Source organism: Hydra viridissima, unplaced genomic scaffold, assembly GCF_058129835.1.
Source record: "Hydra viridissima isolate aposymbiotic clone 2 unplaced genomic scaffold, HvirCarnegie_v1 scaffold_8, whole genome shotgun sequence".
In the NCBI taxonomy this organism is placed as follows: domain Eukaryota; kingdom Metazoa; phylum Cnidaria; class Hydrozoa; order Anthoathecata; family Hydridae; genus Hydra; species Hydra viridissima.
In genome coordinates this window covers 5,820,615-5,841,166 of record NW_028324307.1, presented here as the reverse complement: position 1 = coordinate 5,841,166, position 20,552 = coordinate 5,820,615, and the positions used below count along the sequence as shown (strand labels likewise).

Genomic DNA, 20,552 nt, shown 5'->3' with positions numbered 1-20,552 from the left:
TTTTTAAAGGCAAAATAAACAAGAAACATATCAAAAATTTTTCCAAAAATTTTGGATTGTTAGAATGAGAAAGAAATTAATCAACTAAAAATGAGTTATTTAAGAGGTATCTGTTTAGATATTCATCTAAAGTACTTTCGAATAATAACTACCCCCCCCCCTTCCTCATCATTCCTCCCATTTACAGCAAGAAAATCAAATGCAATCCACTCAATTTCTGTGTTTGATTGTCTTGCTGAATTTACGTATTTCTTTGCTGAAATCCTTTGATCGATATTTCATAACTTTTCTGCACCTGAGGTATGCTTGAATATGTAATATTTAGTGAAGGGAGCTTTGCATTGAGCTCTTCCATACATAATAACTTTCAGAACCCTGTCTAGTATATGGCGTCTAGTATATTCACAGCAGATGTATTGCTAACACTCATGATGTTTCCAACACTCAAAACCTATTTCAATCATGGTTTTTTTATTTTCAGCCTCTTTTTTAACTCACTTGTAGCCAGAAAGACTTACGTGATAGAGTGGAATGTGAAGTCAAGATGCAACATTTTATTCCTCATCCCATAGAAATTTGTCATCTGTAATAAAAAAAAGAGCAAAAAAATATTTACTAAAACAAACTTTGTTTTTGTAACATTTGTTTTAACGTTTCAGTAAAATTTTCAATAATATTTGTATATACTGTTCTTTTTATTCGTTCTTTAAACTTTACAGAAACTTCACTTGACAAGTTTGAATACTGTTCTTTAAAATCTTCGTTCGTTAAAATCATCTGCATGCTAAGTAATGCAGCTATAAAGCGAGGGAAAAATGATCAAGAAAGTATTAAAAAAAATGTAAGTGTAAAAAAAGGTAACGCGAAAAAAATATAAAGCATAAATAAAAAACAAAGATATTACTAAAAAAAAAAAATAACCATCATCAAATAATACCAAACAAATAACTTTACATTTGCAAATCTTCAAAGGACATCGGATTATTTCAGTATCATTTCCTTCACAATACCGTCCACCATAACGTGGTGTTGAGTTCATGCATTCTCGTACTCTACGACGCTCGCTATTTAAACACGGTTGACTACAAAGTGACCAAAAAGACCATTCGGACCATCCTCCGTTAACTAAATTATATAGATCACTGAAAAAAAGTAATCCGATACAGCAGAATGTGCATTTAAACAAAATTTATTGAAAACTTGGCTGTTATCAGCATTCCATAAGCAAAATTGAAGATCTGAAAAAATTTTAAAACCTGGACATATTGTATCCATTTCACAATCCTCAAGTGTTTCGTTTAAACCTTTGCAATAATCTCCATTATTTGCTGGAGGTGGATTGTTACAGTATCGTTTACGACTTCTCAAGCCGTCACTACCACATGTTTTAGAACATGGCCCATAATTCTCCCATGCACCCCACATGCCATCCACTAAAAAAAATCCACCACATATCCTACTAATTTTTTTTGATAGCTTTAAAAATATCTCATCTTACAATTTTAAAAACTGCACTCTAAAAATTTACGTGTACACTTTAATGAAATTTTGATTGCAAATATATCTAAAGCTGTTGGTATTTGGTGAATATTTCAAATGATAATCATAATTTGAAACATTTCACTAAAAACTTGGGTAAAAATTTAATGCGCTATCATGGAGTTTTGTAAGCTTGAATTTAAAACCTTGGTTACCAGCAAAGAAGTGTATTTGTTGATACAACTTCAGTTTAAAAAATCACACACACACACACACACACACACACACACACACACACACACACACACACACACACACACACACACACACACACACACACACACACACACACACACACACATATATATATATATATTAGCTTTTAAACAGCAAGAGTAAGAAAAATTCAAAAACTTAGACCAAGTTTCGAAAATCTTATTGCAATAAAATTCTTTTCATCCACAGCTTAAATGTCAATTACAAATTGAAGAAAAACTGAAGTTTGTAGAAGATATTTTTAGTTGTTAACAAAAATTTAATAAATTTAATAGTTTCCTAAAGTCTCCATGTAGATGATAATTCTACCTGGGCAATCTTGAAGAATACAATTTTCAACTCGCTTATACTCAATTGGTGCAACCAACCAATTCCATAAGTAACTGACTTTATAAGAGTTAAATCCACATGTCTGAGTGCAATCACTCCAGGCGGTCCATTCTCCTAGTATAAAATAAGTATACCTTTTTTTTTTAAAAAAAATAGTATTTGATTAAGAATAAATTTAACAAGAGAAACTTTAGTGAAAACATATTTTTGGTGAAAAATCTATAGGAAAAACTTCTACAGGTAAACATGGTGATCAACAAGTAAACACACAAATCTACAGGTTAACACGTAGATCTCTCAAGAGTTTGCTTAAAAAAGATTGATGTATGCAATCTTCAACATTCAAGCTAAATAAAATAGTTTATACTAATACCATAAAAAACGATTTTCGTAGTTCAAATGACATGAATAATAATTATAATGGTACTAAAAGAGTATAAGCAGACTTATTTTCTAACCTTGGCAATTATTGTAACAATCAATTGTCTCAGATTTACTGCCATAACAGCATAAATTTGTGCTGTTACAATCACGCACCCTTATTATGGACCCAATACCACAAGCTACATTACATTGTGACCAGTTACTCCATTGTGACCAAATGCCTAAATTAAATCTACATGTATAAGATATTTATAAAAAGATTATAATTAAATAGTATATGATTATATATATATAAAGTTATATGATATATGATATATATTTATATGATATGATATGATATATATATACATATGACATGATATAATATATGATATAATTAAATAATATATAATAATATATAACTAAATCTTAATTTTTACTTTATATATCATAACTTTTGTCATGAATGAATAATGGTGGAATAATCATGAGTAATTTTCAGACTTAATATATAAAGTAAATGAAACAAAAATGAACAATGCGGAAAAATAAATACATATCCATCAAAATACTAAGTTTTGACAAACATGAAAATTAGAAAAAAGGAGAATTTTTCCTTTTACTTAAGTATTTGTTAACACAAAAATACATTCACTAACAACAAATTGTAACAAGTAAAGTTCTATATCAGCCATTTTTGGTAATATGAATTTTTTTAAGTCTATCAAAATAGAACTTACCTGCATTTAAAGATAATGCTTTGGTAAACTTATATGCAAACTTATGCTTGTTTGACTTTTGAAAAATAAATTTAACTAATTAAATTGAACACTATTGTACATTATTTTTAAAGGTTGAAACAAAATTTTAGAACAGATGATACTATTATTGCAATTTTTAAATGGAACTTTATTAACTGTCTAAATATATAAACAATTGTGATGAACGATTTAATTCATTTCAAAGGAATAAGAAGATTGTAATTTATTCATTTTGAAAAAACTTAACACCTAAAACTAAAAAAGAAATAGAATGCAAAAAACTTTTAAAACAAGCTAAATATATTGAAAATAAGTTTGTATGACAAACATTTTAGAAAGAAACCTTTTTTATTCCTACCTTTGCAAGTTTCATCATTAAAACAAACTAATACTTCAGTACTGTTGCCAGAGCACCACTCATAACTGCTTGTCTTATTGCAAATTCGGGATCTGTTATTTAAACCAATGCCAAATGATTCATTGCAATTTGACCAATCACTCCATTTTGCCCAGTTAGCTACAAAAACACTTTAGCATGACTAAATGTCATTACAAAAATTTAAAAATTCAAATAGCAAGATAATAACACCTTATTCATGATAGTTTTTCTAAATTCAATTAATGTGAGAAAATAACACCTTATTCATGCCGGTTTTGAGTATGGCAAAGAATGTGGAATGGAGACAAATGTGAGGTGTATTTTGGGAGAGTTAAGAAAAATTCAAAAAAAGGAGGTTGATCCTTACAAGTGAAAGCTGAAATTTTGAATGTATTTAAAAGGATATTGGTAGGAACAGACATTAAAAAGATAAAAGATAGGTTCAGGACCAATATTATTTTACCAGAATATGAATATTTACAAGAACATTTCAACAACTGTTCGGAAGAAACAAAAGAACAAAAAGTGATTTGTAAAAAGTAATCCAACTGTAAATGAGTTTTGGATTTGTTAACCTTTTTCACATTATGCAAACCAATTGAGTTGTTAAAAAATAACATCAAAAATATATTTTTAAAAGTTAATACCAATTATCTGAAGAAAAATCTTAATTTCAGAGGTATATTTGCTGGTATATTTACAAATAAAATTATTTTTTACAAATATATTTATAAACAGTGACTAAACTGTTACCGCAGTCATTTGAAATTCTAGTATGATACTGCTTAGCCAAAGTCAAATATTGCTTACAATTTGCTTTAACAATTACAAATATATTTGATAATATTTTAGTATTAAAACAAAATCTTTCTTGAAAAATTAGAAAATTTTTTTTTTTTACTTATGAAATGAACTTAAAACATTTATGAAATAACAAAATATTTTGAAATTCACCTTTTACCAAACTTTTCATTCTTTATATAAAGAAATAAACAAACATTAATTGCAATAAATTTAAATTTCCTAAAATGCATAAAAACAAGTAGATAAATAAAAAACTGTTTTATTGGCAAATTTTAGTACCCTGGCAACTTTCATTAGAGAAGCAGCTCATTGTTTCACTGATATCCTCCATGTTACTCATACAAAACACTTGAGTTCTTCTAATAAAACCAATGCCACATTTTGTGCTGCAACTTGACCACTCACCCCATTCTGACCTTGTCCCTAAATGGAAACTTTTAAGCTTACATGTCAGTATCTTACTTTACAATAAATTTAAATAAATAAAACTTCTGCTTTAGTTTGCAGCCAAAAATTGAGAGACGGATAATACTCTCAAGAATAGATACGTTCAAAAAATGCCTAATTTCAAAACTAAATGCCAGGTTTCAGTCTAAAATTAGTTATGACTAGCTGAAATGGAAGGAAGGTTGGGTTAAGCTAATTTGCGCCCTTAGTAAAATTTTCTTCATGTAAATAATTCTGGTTAGATTTTATACCAGTTTTAAAAATCACTAGAGTTAAAATTTTTGGTTTAAACTGTTTTGATGCTTGCTTAAATGTTTTAAAATCTTTCCTTTGTCAGCATAAAGAACCAATGATTTTTTATAGTTGACTTTTTTTCAAACAGTTTTAAAATGATTAAATTGTTGAAATAGGATTTTCTAAAAAAAAATTATTGACATATTTCTACTTAGTTTGTATTGTGCCAGTCAAATAACACTTCATTTTAGCTATATCTTTGGCTTTTATAAAAGTTGTGTAATATCTCTTTGTGAACATGTGGTGGCCTTGTGTGCCAGGAACAGAATTTATTAGGATTTAATATAAGTGCAATGGAATTCCAGTAGTCACCAGGAGGTCAGGTCTGATCAACTTTTTGATTGTAATGCTGCTATAATATGGAAGAATCCCACAATTATATTCTGTGTTTCAATCACAAAGTACATAAATCTTTACTCTCCATTTTTTTGGTTTTATAGGATTATTTACATTTAAATTTCATAACAATTTTATCAACCAGAAACAAAATTTTGGGCAGGAACAAAAATTTTCAAATTCTAGTTATTCAAATTCTTTAAACTTGTTAAAAAAATACCAATAGTCTCTTTCAGGAGCTGTTTGATTTGAAGTAAAGAGAGTTGTTATTTGGGTACAAAAGGTTAACATCTGAAAAAACTTTGCAGTATGCAAAAAAAAAGTCTACTTGTTAACACTAGCAAAATTAAAAGGTAAGAAAAAGTAAGCTTAGTACAAATGTTATATATATTGTTGAGACAATCAAAAATAGAAGCTATATTAGGTTGATTTATGTTCGCAAGGGTAAAGCTTGGGTTCAGGAAAAATATTTTTGCTATCATTTATCTAACTAAACCACTAAAACATTTTAAAATAAACACATTTTTTTCATTACTCTTTAATTTAGCTAATACTTAAAATTATTTATAACTCTATAAGAAATAAAATGTTTGCCTCCTGCAAAACACTGTTACAAATTTTTCTAAATTAAAAAATAGCCTTACTATATTTCTATTTAGTAAATTTATGCAAATTTATGTAAATTTTTGTTTTTATTTTCTTTGACATAGGTACATAATTATACTTATCCAAGAGTAATTATGCACATATTGTATAATTATGCACATATTTGAAAAGTATTTTGAATATAAAGTCTTACTTTTCTTAAACAAACAGCTGCTTAATTTTTAATTTAACATTATAATACGTTCCACAACATCTCTACATGTAAAAACTAGTAATGCAAACTTTTCATTTAAACATTTAATTAGAAAGATAATATAATCAAATATCATAGCAATTTGCAATTATTGTACGGCTCCTTTCAAGTGGGTTTTATGTGGTAAAAGATGTGGGAGTTGTCATCTGCATTGCAGGTAAGATTACCCTTCTACATCTGGTTGGCATAACATTAATCACACAATTACCCAAGTGTGGTTTTCAATGGTTAAATTCATTTAAAATGTATCATTATGATTGCTAACAGCTCTGGAAAACGATTGCATTAAATACTGGCATTTTTTGCTGTCATTATAAACTTAAAATTGCAACAAAATGAAATGTAATGAAAGTTTCCAAATTTTTACTTTTAAATGTTTTTGTCAAACTTTTTGATTTGCTGAAAGTACTCAAAACTAATTTAAAAAAATGTTAACAATCTTTACCATTAATTCCTGTAAGAATTCTCAGGTTTCTTATAAAACCAGGTAAAGATAGATGCCATGGATCAGAGACAAAAACTGTAATAGCATGAAACTCTCTAGCATCGGTGTTTTGCACACTATAGTTTAAAGTTCCATTCACATAGATTTCAAACCAATAGTTTCCATTAACCAGTTCTTGCAAAACTGTTACATTTGTCCATTGTGCAAATAAATTAAGAGATTCAATAGTCACAGAATAATCAATTTCACCCTGCACTGCAGAACTTATATACAAAGTTCCTGATGTAGGATTTAACCAGATGCCAGGAACTCGATCTCCATATCTTTCAATGTTTTTTCCTAATGTCAAATGCAAGATGTTCAACCAATCGTTTGTCAGGTTGTTGGAGTGAGATGGATTCACTTCAAATGATACTGAGAACTCTTTAAACAAGTTCTTGAAAACTTTCAGAGTTCTATCAACTCTGATATCCATCTGAGTGCTGACAAACAATGAATCTATTGTCATGTCGAAAAAGTAACAAACAGTAAGTTTTAAAACAAAAATTCAACTGTAAAATAAAATTTCATGACAGTCTAATTCACATAAAAAAAAGAGAGCTTTTTTAAATTTTTAGTAAAAGCTTGCTGTTGAACTTTAATGTGTATACAATTGATTTTATACTTATGTATAAAAGAGCAATTGTAATTTGTGCGTTAAGCTTTAAATTTTATAAAACCAATTCAAAAGTAAAACTTTTCATACCACAAGTATTGTTTTCAAAACACTCTATGGTTTCGGTACTGCTCCCAGGACACCATTCAAAAATATTTTTGCTGCTGCAAACTCGAGATCTATTCATAAATTTGATACCAGCCGATAAATTGCAAGTAACCCAATCAGCCCATTCATTCCAATTTACTGCATAAAAATATTATAGATTTTAAAAAGTTTATCTAACATTTGTCACAAAAAAGAAAAAATAACCTTTTGCAATAATGGCCTTGTATAAATATTTAAACATGAAAAAGTTGACTTGAAAATCTAAAAACTTTTTTTAAAATTTTTTTTTTTTTTTGTAAAAAAAAAATTGGATCAAGTATTTATGAAGTAAAAGCATGAAAATCAAAAGGCTATTTTAAAAAATGTGGAGACAAAACATACTTTGATGCTTCTAATCTCATGTTTTATTAACTGTTTATTATTTACATAAGTTAATATCTTTTATAATGAAATATTTAAAAAGCTAAAACAATTTTTTTTTTCAATTACTTTTCTCACCTACACACAAAACACTGCAATTGATACGTTCAACACTTGTGCAATTTGTGGCTGTTGTACTGCAAATACGAGTTCTTACCATTGTACTCATTCCACATGATGTATTGCAACTGGACCACACACTCCATTCTGACAAAGCCACTAAAGAAGTAAAAAGAAAAAACCTAAAATTTTCAATTAGAATGATCTAAACCTTGAACTTATTTACAATTATTCTTTGATGAAATGCTTATAGCATTATATGCTATTGCAAACTGATTTGATTTAGGCAGACAAAGCTCAAGGTTTCTGTCTCTGAAGAGCAAAAATTGTATAACAAGCATAAAGTCTTAACAAATTTAAAAAAAAAACAACAACAACAACAAAAAAAAAACAACCACAAAACTTTAAAAAATCTTTAAAATATATATATAATAATAAACAATCAAAGAGCTGTATTAATGAAAATTGATTATTTCTTTAGCATTAAAATATTTCAAACCTTTTATAAAGTATTTAAAATTAATGCTGTCAATTAATAAAAAGACGTTCATAAAAACAAAACTTTTTTTTTTGTTGATTAAAACATTAAGTTTTTCAATTTCATTTTTAAATTTTTTATTCTGTGCATTATAAAAATTTAAAACATTTTTTAAAGAATGTTTTAATAGATTGAAATGGTTTTCAGAAAATCTTTAGAATTAGATTAATTTAATTTAAATTGAAGTCAAAAAATTTTCAAATGAAACAAAGATTAAATTGTACCATGTGTATTAACAATAAGATTTCTGATAAATCCACTTTGAGCAGCATACCAAGGGTCAGCAGTATATACTTTTACATTTGATAGTGTAACTGAAGCCATGTTTGCAGAAGAAAAAACAACTGTTCCATTTAAAAAAACAGAATATATGTAGCTTTCATTCACTAAAACTTGTGAAATATTTATAGAAGACCATTCCATTAAAGGAAGTTGCTTTTTATAAAAAATTGTACTGTTTATTGTTGACCAAATCCCTAACGATCCTTTACTTAGAAAACTAAACATTACAGCAAGATTATTGCCCCCATAAAAGTGAAAATGTACATCATTTGTCAAGTGAATGACATTGGTCCAAAAATCATAAAAAGCTGTTGGTTTCACATCAAAAGATACAGTGTATATATTATACAGATTCCGTAATGTTGCCACATAAGTGTTTCCTATCAAAGGAATTTCATCCTTTATAAATATTGAATCTTGAATTATTTCAGACATATCTATAAAAGTGAAACAATTTTTGATCAAATGAATGAAAAAAATAAATTAAAGGTACAAACTTTCATTACTTTATTTTAAAAAAGATTGAAAAATATGTATTTCAGATAATCATTTCCTTTAATACAATCAAAACTGAAAACTCTCTCAAGTGTAATAAGAAACTCTTTAAAATGAAAAATTGTCATCATTTTATTATCATACTGCTCCTTTCAACTTTCATTATCTCTGTAAGATTGCAGCAAAAGTAAAAATTCATACTATGACAAACTATTAGCCCATCGATAATTTTCTGTCCATACTTGCAAGTACAAATTGCATAAACATTATTTTCATGTATACATATTTCAAGTACAGACATTGAGTAGCCATCAGAAGGACAAGTTTCTAAAACAGTTATAAGATATTTTGAAATAATTGGTGTAGCATAAAATGAAATGTATTTAAATCTGAGATTCTGTGAGTTTACAAGTTATACAGTTTTTAAAGTGATCAACAGAAATCTGAAAAAAAAAATTATTAAAAATAGTATTTTACTTATGTAATAGATTATCATTCTTATTTAAAAGTAGAATTATAATTTATTACTTAAGTATTCAATAAATTTTACTAAAATTAAAAAACTAAAGTTTTAACAGAAATAATTTTAAAAAATTTTACCAATGCGCAAAGGACTTAACAAAGTGCTTGGAATAACAAGTACTGAGCTTGCACTAGGTGTATAAACACCAATAGATAGGTGATCATTAACAGTATGCTCTAACATTAAAGCCTCAATATAATACTTTACTGTTCCATTTAAAGAGACATTCCTTGAAGATTGGTATGGGTATCTAAAGAATAGAGCCTTAAGTAGGATTCATGATTCTCAGTGATTTTATAGTTTTTCAAAAAAGTTAGAAGAAAAATAAATTAAAATCTTTAAAAAAAAAAAGAAACTTGCATTCAAAAAAAAGCTGTAGATAACTCATATCACAATCAAAACACTGACTTTTTGAAAACACCCAGCATGAAATTTTAGGGTTTTTATTTCATAAAAAGATACCCAGAATTTTTTTAATTGAATTACAAGTGCATGAGTAGATATAAACACCTTTAAAAAAAATCTTTTAGGTAACTCCTCTTAAAGAAAAGAAAGTTCAGTCATTTAAAAAATAAACACAAGATTTTTGGCAAAAAAAAAAAAAAAAACTAACTGGTTATAGTTAAATACATTTTAATATATTTACAGAAATGTACATCATTTAATGTATGAATATTAAATGATGAATAGAGCTGAGAGAGACTATTAGGATTAATCTACCTCCCATGTCAATGACAAATCTAGCTAGTGGATCCATAAGGTATTCTGTACTCAATTGGAAAAAATAGACACTGTGCAATGTTTATAAAGTCTGCTAACATCCTTGCTCACTATGATATAGTTCTTAAGCCTAACTCCTATTCCATCTTAACAGTGGCAACATAACAACCCTCAAAAAATTTAGATTTTCAACCAACTTTTGTTTCATATACTAAAAAAATTGAACACTATTTTAAGTATTGAAAGAAATGATTTGGTCTTAAGCCATCAGAGATCTATTTTTTTGACTATTTTTTAATTTCTTAAATATTGATGTAATGGTAAACAACTTCATGAACCAACTTTATAAACATTGGGTTTCATCCTAAAATTATTTTAAATTTCTAGCATACTTGAAAAATAATGTTTGTTTAACTTCAATAAGACTATTTTACTGTTTTTAATTGAATCTATCACCCTGGTTATAGCTAAACTTAACCAGAGAGACACAACTGATAGGTTTTTTGTTTTCTCATTAAAACATTTAGGGTTACAAACCAGAATTCTATACATTTTTTTTCTTCTTTTTTTCTGTTTTTTTTCTTTTCTTTTAAGTTGCTTGTCATAGGCATTTAAGAAAATAAATTGATTTACTATGCTCAGTATGATATAAAGGACTTCAACTAGTGTAACCAAAAAAAAAAAGGTGATACTTGAGAAGAAACAAATTCCAGCATTTCTTGTAAACCAACAAGTTGAAGTTTAGAAAATTGGTACTGAAGAAGACCAGTTGATGAAAAATATGTTAAAAAGAATAAGATTGATATATGAAAACAATTATAACCTGGAAATGCTAAAAAGACAGTAAAAAATGGATATTCTAAAAAAGGAAAAAACAATATGAAAAAAATTAAATAAACAAAATTACTTAAAAAAATCTCTGTAAGTTGAATAACTTGGCTGATTTATAATCAAAACTTTGTTTTTTGGGTCTGTATCATTGCTTAAATACAGCTCACAAAAGTCATCACATGAGCTATAAAAAGTATAGTTTCCAGTTTCAGGAGCAATAAACCACCCACGTATTCTTTGTCCATAATAATCACCAACATTTTGTGGAGCATCAAAAATATTGATAGTTCCGTAACTGTCGGGTGACAGAGGATATTTAGGATTTCTCTTTAATGCTTCAATACTGAATACAGTTGTACTGTTGTTGTAAACTTCACGTATTAATCCAGGAGATACTATAACAAATGCAAGTATTTTAAAATTTCCTGATGCTATTATAGCTTTAAATACATTCAGAATGTTTTTTAAATAAATTTATTAAAAACTTCTGTTTTAAAAGAGAAAAAAAAATCATATAAACTATGTATAACTTATTGCACTATTGATTGGTTTCAAAGCTTATGATGATAAGTTTATGATTGTTATTATAATCATTGTTAACAGCAACAACAAAAAAAGGCCACAGTGTCACGAAATGACTTTTAATTCGAACCTATTGTCCCGAGAAAACCCTTTGGAGGTTTGAGAGTACACATGTGTAGAATAACACTAGAGTTGGTTTTGAAATCTTTCATCATCGTTCGAGAAAGAAAAATCAGTTCAAAGTTTTTAATTTTATTGCTCAGAATAAAAATTTTACAAAAAAATAATTTCTTTAAAAAAATCTTGTTCTCTATTATAACATATAAATTTCTTCAACATATAATGTGTTTGCAACTCTAAACAAAGCAAAACCAAAAAAAATACATACAAACTATTCTTGAAAGACAAACAGTTTTCTACTTTCAGCTTTGAAATTCAAGCTGTGAAAAAAATTAATGATTCTAGATACTTATACAAAATTATTCTACTCAATTGATTAAGAAGCAAGCCTTTATTAAACTCTTACATAGCATATGTAGTTAATAACTGTAAATGTCTCTTCCACAAATAGAAATCAAAATAAATGTTTACTGTTATACTCGATCAAACAGTTTCGAAGATTCCTGGGATAATCCCGATGGATGGCTGGCCTCTTGAAACGTTGCCAATGAAGACTGAAGTTGTGGTGAAGTGACTCTGTGGCTTGCTCAGAAAAGATGCCCAGAGAGTGGTTGTGGCAATCAATAAACTGTATCACATGGAAGAAAACAGCATGTGCTTTGGGGGTAACACTTGTGTTTGGAAGGTTGAGATAGGAAGCTTTAAACTCTTCAATAAGCTCACAGTAGTTCTGTTGGAGTGTATTCCCAAAGCAGGCATGAACAACAACATCAAATTTTCTGAGGGTTTCAATAAATGGAAATGCCAAAAAGCAAGCATGCTTCTCTGCAAGTTGTTGAAGTGAGTCAACATTTCTCAAAAGCTTTCTACACTACACTACACTGCCAGCAAATTGTCCTCCATGAAAAGGTTGTTGTTGAATGTTGATCATCTTTGGCCACTCATCTGCATTTTGCCAAACCTGAAAGAGGTTCTTAAAGAGGTGGTTCACAACACCAATAAGAAGGTGAAGTTCCATAGGAGGAATAAAATCTAGGACAAGAGTATCATCAGAAAGTCTTATTATTGGCTGGTGAACAACATTTTGAAAGTCCCTTGCCTTTTTTGTTTGGGCACCGGCTGCTTGGAAGCCTTCAAAATCAGAACGAATGGAGCCAAATGTTCAAAGCTCACCACTGTGATGAAGATTCTTTGACTCAATGTCACACCAGGTGCAAGGGTGTGCACAAGAGTGAGATTGCAAGCCACAAATTATGTTAGCAAGCTTCATGTCGCATGACAACACAAAAGACATTCTCTCTAAACACAGTTTATCCAGGATTTGTTTGACATTGTCATAGTTTTCAGAGACATTTTCTGCAATGGCCACCAAAAGTTGACGCTTCACTCCTGAGTCACTCCTGACGCTTCACTCCTGAATTTTTAAAGAGAGGCTTCTTCAATGGAGGAGAAGTATCTAGTGTTTCTAAGCTCATAATACCAAAGAAACTTTCACGAACCCGCCTCCACCATCTATCCCCACCTTAATAAGCTGGTCTGACTGAGGGCCTCTGATTTCAGCAACAGTGTTTCTTAATGACTCCATTTCATTGCAGTGCACCAATAAATGTTTAGACTCTTGGCTAGTGCTTTTGGATGTATCAGTAATTTCTGAGGTGACAAAGAGGTCAGAAAGTTGCTTTCCAAGAGATTCAAACTTTTCTCTGAAATTTTTCTCCACAACACGCTGTGGAACTACTTTGTTTAGAGTTGAAGCAAGCATATTCATTCCTCTATTTGAAAGACCAATCTGGTTTTGAACTTGTACTAGATGTTGTGCAGTCAAGGTGGGTGTAGATGAAGGAAATAATTCTCTTTGTCGCGATGGACCTGCAAAAAATCACCGAAAGTTACCATTGTATCATTTCCGAAATTCATAGTGTATATTTTATTGCTATGCCCTTTGACAAAAGTTTTTTTTGTTTAAAAAGTACAGTTTTTACCTGGAGTTACTGGAAAGGGTCTTCCTACTCCTTGATTGAGACGGACAGTGCCATGGGGGGAAGGAACTTTGTTGGCAATTACAGAAACAGCCACTCTTTCTGCTGCTTTTTTGTCCTTTTCTGCAACTTCGAGTAAGTTCTGTCGTAACATTGCTTTAGTACAGACATGAGGGATGCCTCTTCCTATCAATGAAAAGCATGCTGAACATCTTTTCTCAACAATTGGCTGTTCTATAAGCTGACTGGCAGTGTTTGTTGCTCCACTTATCTGAGGGCTTCTGAATTTTGCTTTTTCTCACACTACAAATCAAGCAATCACATGCTGATTCTCTTGTTGCAGGACGGATCTTTATGTTTTGATAGTCTGGCAAGGAAGGAAGTTGGACATCTCTCCCTTCACCTCTTCTTCTGAGACTTACTCGACAGTTTTCACAGATTCCAATTGGTACTCTTTGGTCTTCAAAGTTGATTCTTTGGCCCAAAATTTTTTGACTGCATTTAATCATAAAATCAGTCAGCTGCCTGTTAGCTTTGTTCATACAGAGAAAACAGACAGTTTTCCTGTTGCATTCTTGAGTTTTTGCTTGGTTAGGCATTTTGAAAAATGACGCACACCTTGTTCTTTTAAAACGGTTTCTAAACTGTTTGCAGGTTTTTCCCGGAATTTTTTAGTTAATTACTTTTTTGCTAAAATATTTTGTATGTACTATTTGTAAAACAAATAACCAAAATAAACAGTTTTTTTGAGAAAGAAAAAAAAACTCTTAGTTTATTGACCTTATTAAATAAGCATAAAATTAAAAACTTTAAACTGATTTTTCTTTCTCGGACGATGATGAAAGATTTCAAAACCAACTCTAGTGTAATTCTACACATGTGTACTCTCAAACCTCCAAAGGGTTTTCTCGGGACAAGAGATTCGAATTAATAGTCATTTTGTGACACAGTGAGGCAACAACAACAACAAAAACAATAACAATGATAATAACAATAATATGATGATGATGATGATGATGATGATGATGATGATGATGATGATGATGATGATGATGATGATGATGATGGTGGTGATGGTGGTGGTGATGATGATGATGATGATGATGATGATGATGATGATGATGATGATGCTGATGCTGCTGATGATGATGATGATGATGATGATGATGATGATGATGATGATGATGATGATGATGATGATGATGATGATGATGATGATGATAAAAATTGCAATAATAAAACACACTTGGGTACCTATGATGACTTACTGGTATAGTTTTGGTTGATGCATTGATTAGCAGTATTCGCAATCTAAAATAAGAAATCAAAGTGTTAGTGTGTATGTATATATATTATCGGCACGTTATAAACAAATTAATTTTTGGAATGCAATGCACAGTGGGCCAGTGACTGGACAAAAGTATAAAAACCAAAGTCAGAATTTTAATGTCATAATGGTTTTAATCAATTATATAGATATTATAAAACAGTTTAAAACTGTTTATATACACTTAAAATTTTAATGGATATACAAATGATGTGGTTGAAGTAGACGCAAATGTAAATTAGAAAAAAAAAATTATAAAGAGAAAAATGTTGTTTAAAAAATCGATGGAAATAAATAACATTTACATAAAATATTGCGCTTTTTAAAATATTATATTATAACTCTATATATTATCTGGATTTTAAAAGTTGTTTGACTCAAATTGGTATGTAATTAACAAATTTGCAGCTACTTTAAACAAGCTTATTATTTTATATTTTATTGTATGACTTTTGTTTTTATTTAACAAAGTATTTTTTTTTATTGCTACATCTTGCTTTTATACTTAGATATTTTGAAGCTTCTATATGTTTCCTTTAATAATTTCATAAATATGGCTGCCACTAGGTGCCACCTTGGTTTTCTTTCACATTTGAACATCTCTTTCCTAACAAAAAATCTGTAATTGCGCTCAAAAATTTTTATTTGCACAAAATTTTAAAAAACGCGGAAAACATATAATACGATCTTACTCATGCTAATCGTAGTACTGAACAATAATATATATATATATATATATATATATATATATATATATATATATATATATATATATATATATATATATATATATATATATATATATATATATATATATATATATATATATATATCGTAATTCAAATTTAGTTCTTGTTAATTTAGCGCTTGTCAAACCAAATGGATTTAGTAATCTATTTTAATTGGTTTGGTTGGGGTTACTCATTTTAGATGTTGAACTGCTGTTTTTATTTAGGCTTAATGAGTGTCACAAGAAACGAAATTCACCAGTTTATTAGACTCAACAGTCTGTCAATACATAAAAAAGAAGACAGTATACTTGTATACAACTTTATTAAAGAACATGATTTGAAGTTTCAAGGCAAAAAGTTTGAGAGTCAATTTCATTTATTTATTTCTGAATATGGTAAAAGATGGACTCGAAGTAAACGAACCGATGCAAAGTTTATTAGGAAGAATTCAGCTTGGCTTGAAAATGATTTTAATACCACATTAATGAAGGAGAGTAAAAATAAACAACTCGGCAGACTTACATTACCATTTGAAGATTCGTCTTCAAAAACAAAGAAAAGAAAAGTTGCAACTTTGTCAGCTTCAAATTCTTGTGAGCTGTTGTTTGCTAGTGGCACACACCTGTGGAAAGAAGGTAGAAGAAAAGATGCTCAGATAGCAATAAAGTTGGCTAATAACAAAGATGCTGAACTAGATCATTCTGATAATACATCTGAAGAAGCGTTGGCTCTTTTGTTAGATAATGAGATGAGCAAATCTCAGTATCAGCGCTTAAGAAACAATGCGAAAAGCAAAAAAAGTAATTTATATCCACCATACAATGATGTACGTGAAGCAAAAGAGAGGTGTTTGCCTAGTCGTGAATCATGGACAGCAACAGATTACTCTGCAGGCATCAATTTCCAAGCATTGGTAGATCATACTGTTCTGCGGCTGTTGGAAGTACAACATGATGTTATCAATTCGTTTGTTTTGATAGGCTAGTTCTGCGCTCAAAGGTAGGTTTTGATGGGTCAACTGGGCAAAACATTTATACACAAGTTACTGATGAGCTGGAAAACAGAAGCTTTGTCCAAGAAGCAAATTTGTTTCTTACCTGCTTTGTACCACTTGAATTGACAGGATTCTCTGGTGAAGTGGAGAAGATTGTTTGGAGAAATCCACATCCGTCATCAACATTGTACTGCCGAATTGTGCGGTTTAGGTTTGTAAAGGAGACAACTGATGTAATGAATGCAGAGCATCAATTTCTTGAAAATGCTATTGGAAACTTAACTACAACTGCTGTGCCTAAGTATGAAAACTTAACTGTTCTTCACAAAGTTGATGTTACTATGATAGATGGAAAAGTAGCCACTGCATTATCTACAGTTACTAATTCAAGTCAGTGCTGCTCAGTTTGTGGTTCAATACCAACTCAAATGAACCAACTTAATATTGTTTGCAATTTGCCATTAACTCCAACCGGATTGAAGTATGGTTTGTCAACACTTCATGCATGGATTCGTAGCATGGAGTGTTTGTTAAAAGTCGGCTACAAAGCTGAAGTGAAGAAATGGGCATCAAGGTCAGATGCAGACAAAGAAAAAGTTAAAGCTAAAAAGAATTTAATTCAATCTCGGTTCAGAAATGAAGTTGGGCTGGTGATTGATATCCCCAGGTCTGGTGGTTCTGGATCATCAAATAATGGCAATACTGCCCGACGCTTCTTCAGAAATGCTGAACAAACAGCAGCAATTATTAATGTTGATGTGCATTTAATTAAAAGGATATATGTTGTGCTTTGTACTTTGTCATCTGGTTTTATGATTGATGCCGATAAATTAAAAGACCATTGCTTAGAAACAGCACAGCTTTTTATAAAACTTTATCCCTGGTACTATATGCCACAGAGCTTGCACAAAATCTTGATACATGGGTGGCAGGTTGTTGATGAGATGGTGTTGCCAATTGGGATGATGAGTGAAGAGGCCTTAGAAGCACGAAATAAAGACTTTAAAAAATTCCGTGAATTTTTTTCAAGGAAGTGTTCGCGTTTAAAGACAAACGAAGACCTTTTACGGCGCTTTATGTGCTCATCCGATCCAGTAATCAGTGCTTTACGATCACCTAAGCACCCTAAAAAAGAAAATTTTCCATATGGTGTTGTGCAACTCTTAAAAGAAAGCCATTCTTTTATTTTGTAATTTCGCCTGAATTATGTTGTACATAATTATTTTGTATTTTTAAATATGTAGACCTACCACTTACTAAGCTTGTACTACTTGTAGCATACATTGTCAAAGATTTTCGGTGATTGTGAATGCATGGGTACAATAACACCCATACAAATTTGAAAAGTAATGTAGAAGCTTGTAAAATCTGCTAATTAGAAAAACTAATTAACTAAGCTAGAATATAATTATTTTACAGGAAACCAAGTTTATCTAGCAACGAGTAATAGCACGTGTAATAACACTAGTTAATATGACACGTGTAAAAACACATATTAAACTGAAAAAAGAATTGCTTTCTGCGAGCGAGGATCAAAGGGAGGATTTCATAATAAAACACGTGCTAAATAGTGTACTTAGCACAAATAAAACATATACAACTAATAAAATTTAGCTGTTGCTAAGTAAAATTAGGTATCCATAGCAACTAAATAAAAAATATATTTACTTTTTTAAAAAGCGTGACCTCATATTGGTACTTATGTAAAATTTGGTGAACATAGCACTTGTAAAAATATCTTAAAAAAAAATGTTTTTGCTACCCAAAATTAGGTATCCATAGCAACGAATTACAAAAATAACACCTTCATAAGAAGCGCAGACATCATATTATTACTCATCCTAATTTTAGTCAATATAGCCCTAATATTAAATTAGTTATGAATTTTGTCCAGTAAAAGTGAATTCTGGCCCACTGTGCAATGTAAACATTGCGATTTTTCTTAACAGCCTGAGAACCAGTTCAATCTTGTGTCTAGTGCGTTAATATATGAACCTATGCATGTGTTTTTAATCTATTAGCTTATTGCTTGCAAAATCTTTACAATTTTGTTCATCCTTTTTCTTTTGTTTTCGTCTTAATTTATTTAAAAATTTTCACGGATGGAACAGTTTATTTAGCAAACAAAAAATAAATGCATTAAGATATTTTAAGCAACTAGCAGATAATAGGTATGAAGGATGGTTTCATGTTCAGCAACAGATCCATGACCTTTTTGAAATTCAGAACTTTCACCCCTCAAAAATATTTTAAAAAAGTACCAAAGATTATCATAAAACTGTGCACTTTTTTGAGAACTTAAATATTTTGATCTTTTTTGCCGAGTTTTTAGTTTTCAGTCGAAATCTCAGCATTACACTTATTATTTATATCACGTTTTATAAGCACTCGTTTCTTTTTCGGGTGTGTAATTAAAAGCGCTGGAAATGTATATTAGTGGGCGTGAGATAAAGATACACAGGATACAACCCGATTGTCGATTCGAATCCCCTTTATCTCTATTAATGCGTTGTTAAATAAAACTGAATCGGCGAACGTTTTACTACTCTTTACTTGTAATCTTATTTTAAAAAAAGGTCAATCTTGAAATCAACCTCAAACTTTTTTCACCTTTCTAAAATTTCTCCTTCAGTTGTCATAGTTCAGGTTTTGAACAGTTTTTTTAAAAATTAAAGTAGAAGCTGTAACAGAAATCTTTTTTTTTTATTTATCACACTTTGTTTGGTAGTCCATTTTTCGTTCAATAAGTAAAAAAACTATTAATGAATTTCCAATAAATTTCTTGGTTTAAAAATGACAACAACAACAATGACAACAACAACAACAACAACAACAACAACAACAACAACAACAACAACAACAACAACAACAACAACAACAACAACAACAACAACAAAAGCAATAAAAAAAAAAATAATAATAATAATAATAATAATAATAATAATAATAATAATAATAATAATAATAATAATAATAATAATAATAATAATCATAATAGTAAAACAGGTTAAAAAGCACTTCCTTCTCCATTCGCGTTAAACAATGCGCGAAGAGAAGGATAGGGAAGGTAGGCGGACTAAACCTCATTTAAAAAAACCTCATTTAAATAAGTGATTTTCAAATCTTTTACAGGTTTTCAAAACCATTTAATATGAAATGATATTTTTGTATTTTTTTTATATTTAGCATCAACAAAATATAAGACTAAACCCGCTAAAAATTGAAACAACCATAAGCCTGTAACTTTTTTTACATCACATTAGCAGAGCATTAAACTCTGCTACAAGAGCACAACAATTGTTAGTAACTATTACTCAAGTAAGAAATACAAATAAAAAAAAGTAGTTAATGTACATGGAAACGCTAAATAAAATGGGAACACACAAATAGAAACTTAAAAAACACCAAAAATATATAAAAATACATAAAATAAACTAATAATAATGATAATAATAAACAAAATATGGATGAAAT

The 20,552-nt window shown here is 29.5% G+C and overlaps 2 protein-coding genes across 2 annotated transcripts in view; both read right to left on the bottom strand.

Annotated features, from left to right (window-relative positions):
- The window catches only part of LOC145186595 (uncharacterized), a 191,770-nt gene that overhangs the window by 56,583 nt on the left and 114,635 nt on the right, over positions 1-20,552 (bottom strand). The window contains exons 57-74 of the mRNA XM_090094555.1: positions 17,182-17,279; positions 16,607-16,706; positions 15,295-15,337; positions 11,482-11,800; positions 9,932-10,104; positions 9,533-9,658; positions 8,779-9,273; positions 8,035-8,175; positions 7,519-7,674; positions 6,774-7,271; positions 4,672-4,815; positions 3,568-3,726; positions 2,544-2,690; positions 2,065-2,199; positions 1,257-1,433; positions 955-1,125; positions 688-797; positions 519-583 (exon numbers count right to left, since the gene is read on the bottom strand). Coding sequence (XP_089950681.1) covers positions 519-583; positions 688-797; positions 955-1,125; positions 1,257-1,433; positions 2,065-2,199; positions 2,544-2,690; positions 3,568-3,726; positions 4,672-4,815; positions 6,774-7,271; positions 7,519-7,674; positions 8,035-8,175; positions 8,779-9,273; positions 9,533-9,658; positions 9,932-10,104; positions 11,482-11,800; positions 15,295-15,337; positions 16,607-16,706; positions 17,182-17,279 — 3,257 coding nt within the window. The remainder of the gene's footprint in view (positions 1-518; positions 584-687; positions 798-954; positions 1,126-1,256; positions 1,434-2,064; positions 2,200-2,543; positions 2,691-3,567; positions 3,727-4,671; positions 4,816-6,773; positions 7,272-7,518; positions 7,675-8,034; positions 8,176-8,778; positions 9,274-9,532; positions 9,659-9,931; positions 10,105-11,481; positions 11,801-15,294; positions 15,338-16,606; positions 16,707-17,181; positions 17,280-20,552) is intronic.
- LOC149884732 (uncharacterized) lies at positions 12,182-15,262 on the bottom strand. The gene is made up of 2 exons (XM_090095131.1): positions 14,030-15,262; positions 12,182-13,916 (listed from the first exon to the last, which is right to left on the bottom strand). The coding sequence occupies exons 1-2, from the start codon at positions 14,178-14,180 to the stop codon at positions 13,519-13,521; spliced, it is 549 nt and encodes a 182-aa protein (XP_089951257.1). The 5' UTR covers positions 14,181-15,262; the 3' UTR covers positions 12,182-13,518.

What these genes read in the sequence shown, in the direction of transcription:
- LOC149884732 (XM_090095131.1), bottom strand. Translation starts at nt 14,180, where the DNA reads ATGTTACGACAGAACTTACTCGAAGTTGCAGAAAAGGACAAAAAAGCA. An exon ending in ACCCTTTCCAGTAACTCCAG is followed by an intron (nt 13,917 to 14,029) that starts GTAAAAACTGTA and finishes GATTTTTTGCAG; the next exon opens with GTCCATCGCGACAAAGAGAA.